Consider the following 16,830-nt stretch of genomic DNA (forward strand, 5'->3'; position numbering starts at 1 on the left):
GAGTCATAATCTAGTAATTATACAAAAATTCACATAGTAATTAGAAATATTTATTTCTATTTTCTGTAAATAACGTTACGAGTTGACTACGTGGCAGCATTGAAGCCTTCCTGTGTTTTCTTCCTGTAGGGGGGATAATATTTTAAACATGTTACCATTTTGTTTAAAAACCATATTATTCTTGTTGGAATACCGTATGTAAGCCTAAAATATATTTTAGATTTTATTTTTCAAATTCGTTTTATAATAAAAAAGATCAATTAAGTCCAAGATTTTTATAAAATTTCTGTTTTCTAGATAATGGAAAGAGAACTGCGTGAGCGGCAGACTGAGAAAGTCAATTTAAGAAGCAGACTGGATGAATCGAAAACTAGGAACAACCAATTAGTTGCAGAAATCTCCATGCTAAAAGATGATTTGTCTGGGATTATAAGCAAAACTAATGATGATAAAATGCTCATTGAAGCACTAAACGTGAGTTCTATTAATACGTCAACAAAGTTCTTGAGAAACCTAAACAGTATTACATGACATCGTATTATTCCCAAACTTTAAAAAACAATCTTATATATAAAGAAATTCCGTATCTCATTTGAGATATAAATTGTAGCATAAAGGTTTAGAATGTAAGTTTTTTCTTTTTATTTCAGAGTCAACAAGCTCATCTTCAAGATATGGTCGATCGTCAAACTTTAATGTACGAAGATGAAAACAGGAAATTTAAAGAAAATTTAAGAAAAATACAAACAAAACACGGGATTAGCATCAGTTTGCTCCTTCAATTGAAAGAAATCATGAACGATAAAGATTCGCTTTTAGAAACCCTGAAAAACTCGACTCCGCTAGTGGTAAGCAAATTTTCCTTTCAATTTCTTTCCGTTTGGAAGTGTTTTAATCTTAGCAAGTGTTGCTACAATTGTTTCTGTGTCCTTTAGTGGCCGCGTGTCTCAAACCTCTGTAAAATAATAGTTCGTTAAGGTTTCGTCTCCTGGAGAATGGGTTGATATGGCATCTCCATAATTTATGTTATGTGTAACATGAACAAATGATAGTTTCACTTAAAGTAAGATTAGAAAGTATCTTTAAGATATATTGTAACGATAAACTTTGTCTTGTGGCATTTACGTTTTATGAACTAAATGTTATTTAATTTACTTCTTTCCTTTCTGCCTCCTTTTGCCACAAGATTCGCTCATGCCAACATTTATGCAGATTTGAGTGGCAAACAGTTTTACTGTTAAGATTTAGGGAATTATGAATAGGTGTGCTTGCGGTCCCATGCTGCCTTGCTGGTTAAAATAAAGTCTGTCGGCGACTCTACCGGTAGTCTTAATGTCGATCTTGTAGATTAAATATAGATTAGATTTTGGTAAGTGGTAAGCTTGAATTCTGCGGAAGGCTAGACTAGCTTTTAATCTCTAGACAAGATCTGAATTTAGATTTAATCTTTGAAGAATCAGATTTGAATTGTTGCATTTATAACCATTGTGAAAGGAACTTTTGTGTTTTAAGCCAGGCCCGGCTAACTGGTAACTTTTTTGGACCTTTTAATTTAATCCCACTCAAGTGGTGACGTAGAATAAATCTGAAAGGCTTTAAAGCTAATCATCAACAGACTGCGCCACCACTTGCATCTCAACGGTTATCTCAGCAGCAGCCAATATGGCTTCAGGACTGGTTCATCGACGGTGCATGCTCTCCATAATATAAAGGAGACAATTCTGGAAAATAGACACAGCGGCCACCACACGGCTATGGTCAGCATAGACCTAAAGAATGCTTTCGATACGCTGTGGTGGCCGGCTATCAAGCAGGCATTACGAAGGGCCAATTGCCCAAGTAACATATATAGTATAATAAGCAACTACCTGCAGGATCGGAAGCTATTAGCGGTGCATAATGCAGGCATTATCGAAAAGGTGCAAACTAGAGGATGTCCGCAAGGATCGTGCGCCGGGCTGCATTTATGGAACTTAACGTTCAATGAAGTACTGTCAGCGACGTGGCCGGCGCACACTAAAATCATTGCATACGCGGATGACGCGGCGCTTATTGTAAAGGGTGCCACGCGAGAAAAATTACAGAAAAATTGCAATGAAGTTTGCGCGATCTTTCATGACCAGTGTACCAAACTTAAACTCACAATTGCAGAACATAAGTCAAAAGTCCTTTTAATTCCGAAAAAAGGAGGATCCTTAGTAAGACGCCCCACCATAAAGATTAACAACCAACGTCTGCAGATAGTGGACCAGCTAAGATATTTAGGGGTCACTTTTGATCATAAGATGACCTGGATCCCTGACGTGCAGGATCTCAAACTCCGGACGGCAGCCATAGCCAAACAAATGAAACTCTTTTATGGTCACAAATGGGGTCTTAACCCCCATATTCAAAAGGTATTGTACACGACAGTCATCGAGAAGATAGTGACGTATGCTGCCTCAGTATGGGCCTACCCAATGCAAGGAAGGAAGGTCAGACATCTTAACAGCATACAACGACCATTCGCATTGGGAATCACACGGGCCTACCGCACCACCTCCACCGATGCCATTAACGTACTTGCTGGTCTCCTTCCCCTGCACATCCGGGTTGAGGAGGAGGCAGCACGCCAACACATTTTGCAACTTAAGAAGGCAGTTACTTTTGATGATGAAACATACTACCCGGATGAGTACGAAACAAACTTCTGCCCTCTTGACGTCCACCCGGCAGAGAAAGGCAAAGGGATACTTATCTCAATTAATCCCACTGCAACTCATCACTCAAGGGAAATGACCATCTATACAGACGGGTCTAGATTGGACGAAAGAGTGGGATGCGCCTATGTCGCCACGAAACAAGACAACGCAATCGAGAAATGGAAGGGACAGTTAAGACAACATAACAGTGTCTTTCAAAGCGAAGCAGTGGCAATTGCACAAGCGATTCGCTACCTGCACTCGCACCAGCATAGCCATGTCACCATTAAAACGGACAGTTTATCATCGTTATATGCCATTTGGAATGCAGATCATCCCTCGGAGATTATACAGGGAATCCAGAGAGATCTTAGAAGTAACCCCCAGTACCGCACAAAATTAGAGTGGATAAAGGCTCATGTTGGCCACTATGGCAATGAACTTGCCGACCAACTCGCCAAAGAGGCAACAACTGACCCGCCTGATGCACCAATTATCATCCCATGGCCGCATTCGTATTTAAAGAAGACACTACGCCTAAGGGCTACTGGCATGTGGCAGAACGAATGGGACCAAAGCACCACAGGGAGAAGGACCCACTACTTCATCGGCTATGTGGACACTAGCCGAAATGTAGCGAACGCACAGTTGGTAAGGTTCATTTCCGGGCATGGGCCCTACCCGGAATATTTCTTCAAGCGTGGCATAAGTCACACAAGTCAATGTGCATGCGGCGACTCAGGCTCACCAGAGCACTATCTAACGTCATGCCCATTAACAGAAGGACTGCATATCAATCTCCCTGAAACAAATCGCCAGCCGTTCTGTAAATATATGATAAAACAGCGGCACTTTATTAAAAAGCTGGTACAGTTGATGGACAGACTGTCCGACTTAGATACAGACTTGTGTCAGCCATAGAACAACCCAGCATGTAAAAACAACTTAAGCATTTTAAAAAGGACATGTATTGCAATGTAGGAAAACTGTCATTCAAGTGAATTGTAAGAAACTATAATGTAGACTAGAAACTCACAGTATAAAGACTGCATGTATTCATACCTGGAAAGTCAGTTGCATTTAACAATGTGCATGTACTGTGTAAATAAATTTCGGCAAATTATACCGTAAGACCATATATAATGAACCGATATATAATGTAGGCATAACGAATGTATGAAAGTGCATATATCTGTAAGCAAAGTAATGTAAGGGAGTGTAATATATGTAAATATTTTTGTGTATCAGTAAGCTATGTATAAGTAAGTTATGCAATTTAAAGTAATGCAATATAAATGCAGAAATGTCTAATAAAAATGCATGGGTAACATATATGTTTTGTATTATGAATAAGGGATATAGGATGTCTAACGCAAAGCAATGTATGTATTGGAATGTCTATTTCATGTACTGGAAAATTATGCAATAAGTACCCAAATAACATGTAATGTAAGTAACCTGTAAGACTATTATGTTTGTAAATATTTGTATCTAAAAAATTAATCAGAATGTATCTGTATGTATCTATATGCAACTGCAAGTATATGTAACCTAAGTTTAAGCAGTGTAGGTAAAATTAAGTAATATGTGAAGCAGGCGTGCCTGACTATGTATGTATATAAAAATAATGTAACGCAAGGCACATGTAATATTGGCATATGTAACTGTACATGCAAACTGTATTTATATGCAATCTACAAGTAATGTAGGTATATTTATTGAAATATACAGCTAAAAACTGTAACTGTACACAAAAGTAATCCAACGCAATGTAAGATTAATGTAATTCAGGTAATGCATATGCATTGTATGCCGGAAATGAGAGACAAAGTCAGTATGTAACTCTGTAAATCACGTTATCCATAGAATATGTTAACCAGCAAACAAGAATGTAATACTAAATATTAACAGCCCTTGTATGGCCATGTAATTGCTCTTTTGAAAGACTCAAGGTTCAACTCTAGATATTGGTGGACGTGGCGCTACACCAATTAACCGACGGTAAAGGGGTGGTGCCCACGTCCCCCGTCGCATGTCGCATGTCGCATGTGTCTGTTTACTTAAACTGAGAAATTGTTGTAGTGATAATTCACTTTGGAATTTTGATAACACCTTTTTTTATTAAAATTTGAGCTAGCTAATTTACTTGTATCCACAGCAGGAGTTAGAGCCTAACTAATCAACTTCTAAATATTTATTTTAGATTATTTATTGATATAGACAATCTTTAACGTCTCTTTATCTTAAATGCGTAGTAATAAGTGCAAGAAAGAAAATAAAAGTTTGACATATCCAATCAAAGTCTGACGTACCCTTTCCCTGCTCATCTTCAAAGTGAAGCCTTTTTGCTACCTTAGTATATCCGATAAATTTCTGTTATGCTTATTGTACTGATGCTGATGTTGTATTTTACTTTATGATAAACCAGTTCTCTGTCAACTACCTGCATGATTTACAATACATTTAAGTAAAGGAAAATGTATAATTTTATAATTATTTGATATATTCCAAAAAGTATTTCGAGGTAAAAGATGCGTAATGTTGTCGATGATAATAATTAGATATTGCAGATTACAAAAGGTAATACTGGGATTATCTATCCTCTTAATCTAGTTTTTTATATTTGTACGATGAGGACTATAAATGCATTTTTAAGTTGAATGCGATGCTTAACGTTATGCTTAGCATAAAATTCCCAATCGATATTTTATACGACCTCAAAAGTACAAGTAACTTTTAGAATTGATGATCTTAGAGAAGCGATTGTTTGAAAATGATTCGCTGTGAATCATATTTTTATTAAATATTTTGCAATATCGTAAACTTTAGCATTTGGGAACTCAAACTTGATTTGATGCAAAGATTTTTCTTAAAATATACAGTTTTTGAAAACATATGGCATTAAAAAGGTCATAAATCTTTCGTGTCCAATCACGCATAGTTCCTAAGTTACATGTTCTTGAAAATTAGTGCCTGTTATATTTAATTTGAATACAATTGTAGAGACATTAGGTTATTTTTTTGGAATCAAGCAAGAGGAAAAATATGCAACGCCTTTACCGGGGATCGAACCATGGACCTCTGGAATACCGGACCAGCGTGCAAAACCACTACACCACGAAGGCACGCTAAGAAGGTGGAAGAAATACCTTACATACTCATCCTTTTAAAGGGAAACTGAGGTTTTTATGGGACACAATCGCCAAATCCTGGGTGAGGAGAATCATCATCCAAACCCTTTTTAGTTCGGGCGCCACTGTAGAGACATTAGGTTATTTTTTTGGAAACAAGCAAGATGAAAAATATGCAACGGCTTCGTCGGGAATCGAACCACGGACCTCTGGAATACCGGCCCAGCGTGCAAAACCACTACACCACGAAGGCACTCGAAGAAGGTGGGAGAAATACCTTATACTATATGTACTATATATATACTTATACTGCATTCTTTTGATGTTTCGTATCACAAGAAGAAAAAAAAAGAGATCACTCTCTTAAAGTTTCTCTTTTTTTTAATGCATCGCATTAATTTTCTTTTGATTGTAATTTCCATCTTATTGTCAAATTGTTGTGCATCATATCTTTAAGCGCATTGAAGAATCCATAATAGTGACATTAATACACCATTACAATTTAAATTATTGCTCGTTTACTTTTACTCGAATTATTTTTCATTACTACGAAACTGGAGGCATTTAGATTTCAGTTTAAATTCTTTGTTATAAGTAGAGCATATTTGTCAATGTAAATATTTTCAGTATTATTTTGTTGATAAATAACAAAGGTGTAATGCAGCTATTGAATGCTTAACTGCGTTATTAATGAACTGCATGATTTGCTACAAAATCACTACGATAAAAAGAGCTCTCCATGTTCCGGTCAATAAAGTGCGAACAAATAAGATTTGGAAATGACCCAAGAAATGATATCTCTGATCGTTTACACCACTTGGTTTTGTTGCTTTGCTCTTTTTTCTTCATTTTTTTCCCAACCTTTTCGTAAAAAGACAAAAAAAAAAAAAAAAAAAAAAGGAGAGAGAGATTTCTAAATTTAGAGCATTCTGTCGTAAAACAAGCGCATGAAAATTTCAATTCTGTTTCTTAAAAATTACTTTGTTGATTAACTTTATGTAACTATATTTAATGCGTTGCATGGAATTGCAATGGAACCTTGGTTCACGAACGCCTTAGATCACAAAAAAAAATTTCCAAACGGAAAATTTCTTGTATGACCAACGATGTCTCAAGATAACAACAAGTAAGCCGGCAACAAATGATACGACAAAAATGCAGTTGAAGGAAATGTCTTTAGATGAAGAAGACGAAAAGAGAGGAGTTCCTGGCTATCTGATCCGCTAAATTTAAAGTAAAATGGGAAAAGGTGCAAAGATTCATACAACATTATCACCCTGATAAAGCCGTTTGAAAATTCCATCAATATTTGTAATTACTTGCTTTAAAAACATTTTAAAACCTAAATAGAAAGAAATCACAGTAGATAAATTTTTAATGGAATAAAGGCTCAACGATTCTCAAGTTTAGGCAAGCGGTGTTAAGAGAAATGGAAAGGAAAAAAAAAAAAAAAACATAAAAAGCAGTTATCTGATGTTTTTTTACGAAATAAGATATTCATTTCAAACAATAAAATTTAATTCAAGTTTTGATATTTTTTGTATTTCGTACTGTGATAAGCAATGTATAACTTTAAATTTGCTTTTACGAATTGAGAATGTTTGTTATATATATGTGTGTGTGTGTGTGTGTGTGTATGTTAATATTGTTGTGTAGGTATTAGATTTAATGAAATCCATTGGTTCTATTCTTTCCTAAACAACTATTTAGAGTCTGGAAAAGGATTAATTCATTTTGCATTAACTCATATGGGAAAATTCGTTTGCAAATATTTCGGATGACGAACTATCTTCAGGAACGAATTAAGTTTGTATATTAGGACTGCACTCTAACATAACTTTGTCTGTTTTGATATTAGTCCTACTTTCTTTATACCACCCGAAATGGCGTATCATATTGGGTTTTCCTTGGTTTTTAAAATGGGTGATGGACGAATGCAGTTCAGGAATCTTTTGTATCACTTTGGAATATAAATTGGAAGCAAAAAAGTTCTAATTAATTCTTACATTCAATAGAACAAATGAACTGAACGATTCCGTAAAATCTTCTTAAGATGACTCTCACATTTCCAAATGATTTTGATGTTCAGTCTTCTGTGGATGCTGTTAAGATAACATGAATATCCGTGATGTGCAGTATCATTGTCCTTTTAATTCACATAAATACTAGTCACTTTCACAGGAATGATCTTAGAATGTTGGTCATTATAAGAGTACTTAAAGTATCTAATATATATATTTATCTACTTGTACGTTATGTGAACAACACTGAAAATAATATTCCATTAGAAAAATGTTTTCGAGAGCAATAATGTGGTTTTGCCTTTTTTAATGTATGTTTATCAAACAGGTTTACATCGCTGAAAGAGAAGACGAAACTAAAAATGAAACTGCACCTAAATCTGAATCGGAACTGAAGTAAGTGAATTCAAGTTAAGTAATGTGAATATTTCCTGAAATGCCAAAAACTTGTGTAGTGCAGAATATACAATAACATTGCCTGTGCATGTTACTGGAAACGTATCGTAAATAATAAAAATTTATACAAACGTGCCGTTTTCGGAGCGTAGTTTACAGATTTTCACTTTGAATGTTTTACGATTCAAACAATTTTAATAATGTTTAGTTGGAGCTCGTGAGGTGGATAATGCTAAATTAGAATAATCTGGCGCCTTGAATACTGAGTTATTTCAGATGTTTCTTTGTTCAGTGGGAAACAGAGCTTTAAGAAGTTGTAGGAAAATTTCAGGGTAGCCTTAAACCTGCAGCTCTAGGCTCAGATTATCTGGGTATGGATAGTAATCAGTGCTTGGATATGAATCGTACCATTTCAGAGGTAGATGCTAACTCTGGATTTTCACATGTGATCATTTCGAAAATGTTTTGTGACTCCAAAATCCCTACAGGACGCTGAACTTACGACAGCAGTATGTTCATAAAAAACTTGGATGAACACGCCAAAATAATTTCATATGCTAAGGCTACATCACTGTAACCTCAAATAATATTTAACAGTTTCTTTCATTATATCTGCCTTAAAAGTTGAAATCCAACTGGAATACTCTTGATGAAAACAATGTACAGAGTTCTGTAGCTCAGAACGCAGGCATTGGCCCTTGATGACCGGGAACGAATAGCTTAACCTGACCAGTCGCATTTACAACAGTTTCGGTAGTTGAATGGATTCATGGAGAAACGTGATGAATCCATTTGTCCCTGTTGCACAAGAGACATGCACAGGTTGTGGTAGGTTTGTGTTCGTATAGGATTTATTTAACTGGCACTCAGTTATACTCCTTGCATGCTTACAAATATCACTGAAAGGTGAAAGTTATATGTACAGTGGTGGCCCAAATTGTAGACACTTTTGGAAAATTTATGTTTTTGAACTTTGTATGCTTATAGAAAATGTTACGTTTCGCAAACTGCAAACTTGTATATATCATTTTAAAGAGAATTTATTACTGAATTCAATACAAAACACAAAATTCAATTATTTGCAATACAAAAAAGTTATATGCACTTTAATATAAATAAAAAACACAGTTATGAAGTGGTTTGTAATGTCTAGCTTTCCTGGCCAATCACTGTTCTTGTTCTGAGAACCAATCAAATGTTAGTAACTGCCAGTAGAAGCTGACATCATGTTTACACTTGAAACAATTCATTATTTTGCTTTGTTCTGTAGAAGGAGGACCTGTTTCTTATACACTGCAATTACAAGTAGGAATTTTTGTAAAAATTTTTAATATTTAGTCAAGAAGCAATGACATCAAATAAAAGAGTAGATTGTACACCTTGGAAGAGATGTAATATTATTGTGTTAAGAGAAAGTGGTCTTTCCTATGCTGAAATTGCAAGACAGGTGGGTGGTTCAGTGACTACATCTGGAGTCCGAAAGTTTTGTTTACGATATCAGGAGACAAATTCAAGTTTTGTTTACGATATCAGGAGACAAATTCAATAAAAAAACAAAGAAGGAAAAGGCCGAAAAAGGTGCACCACATCTATTGATGACAGAAGAATAAAAAGACTATGTCTCCAAGATAGAAAAATGTCATCAGCGGCCATCAGAAGTGATCTGAATGATGCTGGTGTTTCTGTCAGTTCAAGAACAATCAGGAGAAGATTAACAGATGTTGGACTGAGAGGTAGAATTCCACGAAAAAATCCTTATCTTAATTTTCAGCAACGAAAAAAAAAAAAAAAAAAAAAAGACTACAGTGGGCAAGGGAACACATTAATTGGACAGATGATCAGTGGTCATAAGTTATATGGAGTGATGAAACTAAGATATCGTTATTCGGTAGTGATGGGCGAAAATATGTAAGACGTAGAATAGGAGAAGAGCTACATCCTGACTGCATTCAAGCAACTCTGAAGAACCCAGTTAGTGTTATGATTTGGTCATGCATGTCAGCAGATGGTATTGGTCGCCTTCATGTCATCGATGGGACACTGAATGCCAGAAAATACATTGATAATATTCTAGAACCAAAACTTCTACCTTCCATCAGAGATCTCTTTCCCAACAATGCTTCGTTTATTTTTCAGCAGGATTCTGCTCTTTGCCACACGGCCAAAATATCGAAAGAGTGGTTTCGTACAAAGAGCATTAAATTGTTGTCAGGGCCAGGAAACAGTCCTGACCTCAATCCTATCGAAAATTTGTGGCACCGTTTGAAAACTATTGTCCGAATGAGGCGACCATCAAATAAAAGGGAACTAATTGAGGCTATAATTGTTTCCTGGCATCATGTAATAACGAAAGAAGAGCTTAAAACTCTTGTCAGCTCAATGAAACGTCGATGTGAAGTTGTAATCAAAAATAAAGGGTACCCTACTAAGTACTGATAACTCACTGTAATAATCACTATCTAATGTATATCGATAACTATTATCGTTTAACTTTTTTTGTATTGCAAATAATTGAATTTTGTGTTTTGTATTGAATTCAGTTATAAATTCTCTTTAAAATGATATATACGCATTTTGTGAAACGTAACGTTTTCTATAAGCATACAAAGTTCAAAAACATAAAAATGTCCAAAAGTGTCCACAATTTTGGCCACCACTGTATATCCTTTCTGATAACAGAATAATGCACAAAGACATGAAATTAGAGGTGCCAAATTATAGTTAAAGAAACGTTCTACTTATTTTGGAGTCTTGCCATAATCACTTAAGTCACGAGCTCCGAATGTCATCCAGCACATATGGTATATCACGTGCTGCCGGTAGAACACATACCTCCTATGCTTCCAAATAAGTGGCATCTTGGTAAGTCCGTTTTGAAATACGTCCAACTTGGTATGTATGCTTTTTCAACGCGAAATGATTTATTTGGTATACGATATTTGTTTGGGATGGAATTCGAGTTCGATGAGCACGACTTTGCGAACTACATTTGTTTACTTCTTTCAAGACAATGCTACAATAGCACCTAAGCGTCAGTATGCCTGTTGCTATTATTTAGTAAAGAGCCTGCGTTATATTTCTGTGGTTTTGAGCTTTTTCATGTAATTTATTTGTAAATACATAAACAATGAGTTTTAGGACGGTTAGTGATAAGTAGCGAAGAAACTTTACAGGATTATAATGCAGATGAAGAAAAGAGATTGTTGAAAAGTTCGGAAATGGCATACGTATCTAGGACTTAGCTGTCGGTGTGAAACAAACAATTTCAAACAAAGAACCGAGATTATTAGGGCATGTTGAAAAATTACTTTTGATCTGGATGGCAGAAAAATGTATATGTACCATATCATGTGCAGTGATTCATTGACGTACAGTATAAATTCATTTACTGTATTTGTAATTTATTATTCAGCAGTTTTATAAAAATAACACTAGTTTTTTAATTAAGAGTGTATTAATTAGTTTCCTTTTATTTCTTATCGGAAAAGATCGTTTAGTAAATGTCGAAGGATCTGAAACGGATTAATAAATATGTACCGAAACACCACTGTACAGCAATATTATGGAATGCTCTGCTAAAAGTATGGCGTAAAGAAATTAGTGTTATATGGAATTATGGACTCACATGACACACATCGGAAACGGTATCCAATTCGATGTGTGTCATGTAATAAGAGACACGTGCAGTGTAACTTTTCCTTGCTCATGTTCTCCAAAGCAGTTTTAGGAAATACTCTAATATGACTGCCAGTGGAAGGACATGATTATTCCAGTGACGCGAGATCTCATGATTCAGAGAACAACGTGCCTTGCTGCCCCATTGAGATCGAGCCCCCTGTTGCTGGAACATGAAATTTTTTTAATCGCCTTTCATTTCAGGAAATAACCCCAAATGTAACAAATATCATGGTACGACTTACAAATCACAGTATTGTAGAAGAAAAAAAAGGGGTCCATATATATTTATGTATGAAATGAAGTTTTGGTGAACGTGCAGTTCAGCGACTACGTGAGAATTTTCCACGCTCCGTGTCAAGATATTCTGAATTTTTTTTTTTTTTTTCACAAACGAAAAACCACTTCATCGCTGCATATATTAGGAGGGCGCCAAAATCTCTGTCTTGCTTCTTGCATGCGAGTCCAGACTTTGTGTCAATTTATATTATCATTTGGCTGTAATAGTGCAACATTTGAATGTGGTTAAAGTTTTATTTGGAAACACCGTCATAATATCTTCTAAATCACTGATTGCAGAACATTAAGTTAAGGGCTATCGCGTTTTGTTTTTGTTGGCTATGCGGGAAACTTTCCCTTTATCTAGTATTTTATTAGAAGCACTTGGCTGTCCGGGCTTTTGCCTGCACATTGGCAAATAGTGTTATAAGACTGTCTATATTATCTTAGAATTCTGATGGTTTTATGAATCTGTATTGCGTTGCCGTACCTCCCAGATGGAATAGTGGTTAAAGTGACGCTGACTGCTGTGTCATAAGCCGTGGATGTTCGTATCCTGGAGAAGACATGGATATTTGCAAGTGTATAGTGTTTGTGCGGTAAAGGAGCATTCAAAATACACGGTGAACCGAAATCTTCTCGAGAAGTTGATGGTAGGGAAACTCGTAGGGAAAGTGGTCGGATCACTTTCCCGTGTTTTCTCTCGCAGAATTCCATTAAACGGAATATTAGCAGTTAGCAATGCCCAGCGATACCTGCGTACAAGGAAGCATAAGTAGCAGTTTTGTTTCGTAACTGTTGTGCTGCCTTCGAAATGCAAGCTATGCAACAACAATGAATAAACACTTTGCATCTTTTAAAAGACGAAACGCTTTCTGCATAAACTCGCTATTTTGAAAAATGGAAAAGTTAACCTGATTCACAATTAGCATCCTAAATGTTTCCAAATGCGAATTTAAAAATTATAAATATTTTCTTTCATTTCGTCAATATCGAGAACATGCGCGATCCCATAATCCTGGGATAAGAGTATTTTAAAAGCGGAATGTCAAGTGAATCATTTGTAATAATGATGTATAACAATGTTATTACGTAATAACATTGTTATACATAATTGTTACAAATGATTCACTTGACATTCCGCTTTTAAAATAATCCTGTATAATTTCGATGAATCGCATCATTTTGATATCATTTTACTTCACAAGACTAGAAGAAAAGCAGTCATATCACGAAAGGTAAGTTTTTTATTGTTTACAAATTTAGCGTAATCAAATATAAAATCTAATACATTCAAAACCTCATGATCAGTATGAGCTATTATTAGTTCTACATTTTCTGCTGCGAAAACATTTAAGTTCCTGTTTGAAAAGGATTTTTGACAACCAACGTTTTAAATTAGCAAAGTACACGGTTACCTTGAAATGTCAAATATTCAGTCCCAGGGCATCGCAATAAAGTGAAAAGAATGTCATGAAAACAGGCGGGGTATCTCTCATTTTTGTTTTTCCATTGCATTTCAAAGTCATAATTACATTTACCAATCACAGTTTGACTCGGACAGGTAGTGTTCCAATACATTAACCAGCTAGAGTCTGAAAATCCCATGAAATCGCATAAGGTTCGGTTTTGATAGATATTCTTTGAGACTAAACTACGACCGTGTGGCTACTCCAAAGAGATAGGGGGTTAACATTTTGAATCGACTGTATCCTATTATTCTCCTAAGAAATACTGGAGTTGTTTGTACTTTGATGTTTTTACAGTTTAAACATAAGTAGATATTGGCATAAAATTAGGCAAGTTACGTAACACAAACTGTTGCGTATACTGGCTGCAATATTGAATTACGTAAATACAACAGAGTTGATACTTTGGAGATCAATGCACTGGAATTTTTATATTTTTATGTAACATACAGATATACATACAGAGTCTGGTGTTTTGAAGAACTATGAACATTGCTGATGTTGCAGGGAATCAGCTTCTGGGAAGTAGCCTAGTCATTGCTGAAGTTAAGGTTTAGAATGTTGGGTTTCCGGAAGTGCAGACCACTTGTCAGACGGCATAAAAATAGGTAATGGTTTGCATCTGTTTGACTCTGCAGACACAACTGTCCCTATTAGATTCCATTTAAGAAAAATATCTGGATATCAGCCATGACAGGTGAGGTTATATATTAGGAAGGACTTGGAGCTTCTGATTTCCGTTTTTACACTAAAATAGGGTTAGAATTTAAAACAGCATTACCAGATCAAATGTAATGTAACAAAAACAGCATTACCAGATCAAATGCAATCCTACAAACACAAATTTATTATTTCACTAAATTCAGTTACTTTCTGTTAATAAATGATAATATTCAGGTTTGTATTTAAAATCCCTGCCATTTTTACTTAATCTATCAACTCTAAATAAGAGGCAGATTAGTATATATTGTATTATTAAGTATGTTTTAGGCAGCCTTTATATATTTTGATGCAGACCAGTACTGTAATCCTAAAAAACTTTATTGAATATAATCCAGAAGGGAGAAACAGAGATTTTTCTTATAAAAGAGATGTTTGCTGATTAGAGTAGAAAACTTTCGATTGGTTAAGGCTGTGAAATGTTCGATTCGATTCTGAAACTTCGAGTTTCACTTCATTAAAAAATATACAATGAGACGTTGGTTATCGAATGCCTTGGATTAGAAATAAATTGGTTCAAAAACAAATTTTACAAACAAAAAATATTTTGGATGATTAACGATGTCTCGAGATACAAGTAAGTAAGCCGGCAGCAAATGATACTCCAAAATGCAATTAATGCAATGGGCGAAATGTCTTAAAAAGGAGACCGAAGGGAAGATGTTCTGAGTTATTCGATTCACGAAAGTTTTGCAAAATGAGATAAGGTGCTAAGATTCCTAAAACATTATCACACAGATAAAGCAATAGCAAGCCGTAGCATAAATGTTTGCAATGATAATTCCATGTCTTGCTTTAGAATCATTTAGACAAAACCTAACCATAGTGGGCGATGTTTCAATAGTACAAAGGTTCAGAGAATCTCTAATAAAGAGAAGCAGTGTTAGCAGAAAGAGAAAAGGGAGACAAAAAAAAAAAAAAAAAAAAAAGAACCGAAAGACTGTAACTATTCTATATTTCTACGGAATTCTTCCAAACAGTGACATTTTCCAGCTTTAAGCCTTTTTCACCGTTTTCTACTTACATCCTCAACTTTCCTTCGTAGAGATTACGGTAAAATTTAATTCAAGTTTTCCAATTTTTTATATGTTTAGTATTGTGTTAAATATTGCGTACATTTTAATGTTGTTTATGAGTTAGATTTAATGAAATCCATTGGTTTTGCATTACGAACTTATATGCAAGTATTTTTTTCTAATCAATCATCTGGGATCCGGGAAGGCATTAATTCATTTTACATTAAATTCTATGAGAAAAATTGTTTCGGTTTACGATCATTTGGAATGCCGATCTATCTTCATGAATGAATTAAGTTTGTGAACCGAGGTTTCACAGTATAGTTAATTCTCTTTTGTAAGGGCTAAAGAGGAAGCAGAACTGCCTTCTTCAGAGCAAGCAGTAGGAGAAGCAAAAGTGGAGGGCGAAGAAGAAAGTATCTCGGAGGCCACCAGCGTTGCGGATCACGAAGTTGAGCAAATGGAAGCTGAACTACAGAAGCACAAAGCACTTTTCCAGTCAACTCAGGATGAAGTTGAACGACTTGCTTCGCTTGCTAGATCTAACAACAGCAAGTAATTGATATTCTGTTATCATTTACTTAAGTTTTTATACATTTTTTTTGAGTAACTGCACTGAGCGGTGTGAAATATCTGTGTTAGGGTGTCGAACATAAATGCAAAGTTATACATTATTTCGCAAACTCTTGATTTTCATTATTAAAGCGTAAAACTGGAAGAGAAAGAAATTTCGGTTGAGAATTTTTATCATGCCTAAAGAAAAACTTCAAAATTTCTCACTCTCTCATTCCAAATTTTATTTGATCACAAAGGAACCCTTCAAGATTACGTCGACCTGCTATTTTTTTATTGCGTGAACTTTTAGTAAGTCAAATGTTGAAATTCTTCCAGTAGGTTTTACTTTTATTATGACTTACAATTCTTAAAATTTATCTAGAGTCACCTACCTTCCATAAAATAATTCATCGGCTTCTGAATTTAGGAATAAAAAAGATAAGAATGGTGTTACGAAAGTATATACATGTCTGTTGCATTTTCTTGTCGAAATTAAAGTTGCTAGTAAATTAAAGTTGCTAGCAACCAGTACACATCGTATACAAATGCATGTATTTTTAGGTCTTTTTTTATATCAGAAACTTATCATAAGACGAGAATAACAAACATTATTTTTCAAAAATTTTTAAAAACATTAAAAAATTTGACAGCGCAATGCGCATCTAAGATGAAAATAAAATTTTATCACTGCTGACATTTCTAAGAAGGGTAAAAGCGCTGTATTATCACTGAAATTAATCAGTTCCTTTGTATGAATCACCGTTCACTAAAATTAAAATTGATGAAAAACATCGGGAACGATCAAAAGCAGTTAACCCTTTCCGGCACGCTAGCTTTTAAAGTTGCAATTTTGATTTAAAAAAAAAAAGGTAGGCCTAGAGAAGTAC

The 16,830-nt window shown here is 35.1% G+C and overlaps 2 protein-coding genes across 3 annotated transcripts in view; one reads left to right on the forward strand and one right to left on the reverse strand.

Annotated features, from left to right (window-relative positions):
- The window catches only part of LOC118192038 (uncharacterized), a 60,701-nt gene that overhangs the window by 38,211 nt on the left and 5,660 nt on the right, over positions 1-16,830 (forward strand). The window contains exons 6-9 of the mRNA XM_035362921.2: positions 298-474; positions 651-848; positions 8,162-8,229; positions 15,731-15,943. Coding sequence (XP_035218812.1) covers positions 298-474; positions 651-848; positions 8,162-8,229; positions 15,731-15,943 — 656 coding nt within the window. The remainder of the gene's footprint in view (positions 1-297; positions 475-650; positions 849-8,161; positions 8,230-15,730; positions 15,944-16,830) is intronic.
- The window catches only part of LOC118192039 (leucine-rich melanocyte differentiation-associated protein-like), a 188,810-nt gene that overhangs the window by 26,536 nt on the left and 145,444 nt on the right, over positions 1-16,830 (reverse strand). The window contains exon 8 of one of the 2 annotated variants that reach the window (XM_035362924.2): positions 13,454-14,400. The exons of the other annotated variant lie outside the window; for it this stretch is intronic. The gene's annotated coding sequence lies outside the window, so the exon portion shown is untranslated. Of the gene's footprint in view, positions 1-13,453; positions 14,401-16,830 lie in introns of those variants that run through there. 2 annotated transcript variants of the gene reach the window in all.

This window comes from Stegodyphus dumicola, chromosome 7, assembly GCF_044657685.1.
Source record: "Stegodyphus dumicola isolate Sdum_Otavi_A_Nest chromosome 7, ASM4465768v1".
Classification (NCBI taxonomy): Eukaryota; Metazoa; Arthropoda; class Arachnida; order Araneae; family Eresidae; genus Stegodyphus; species Stegodyphus dumicola.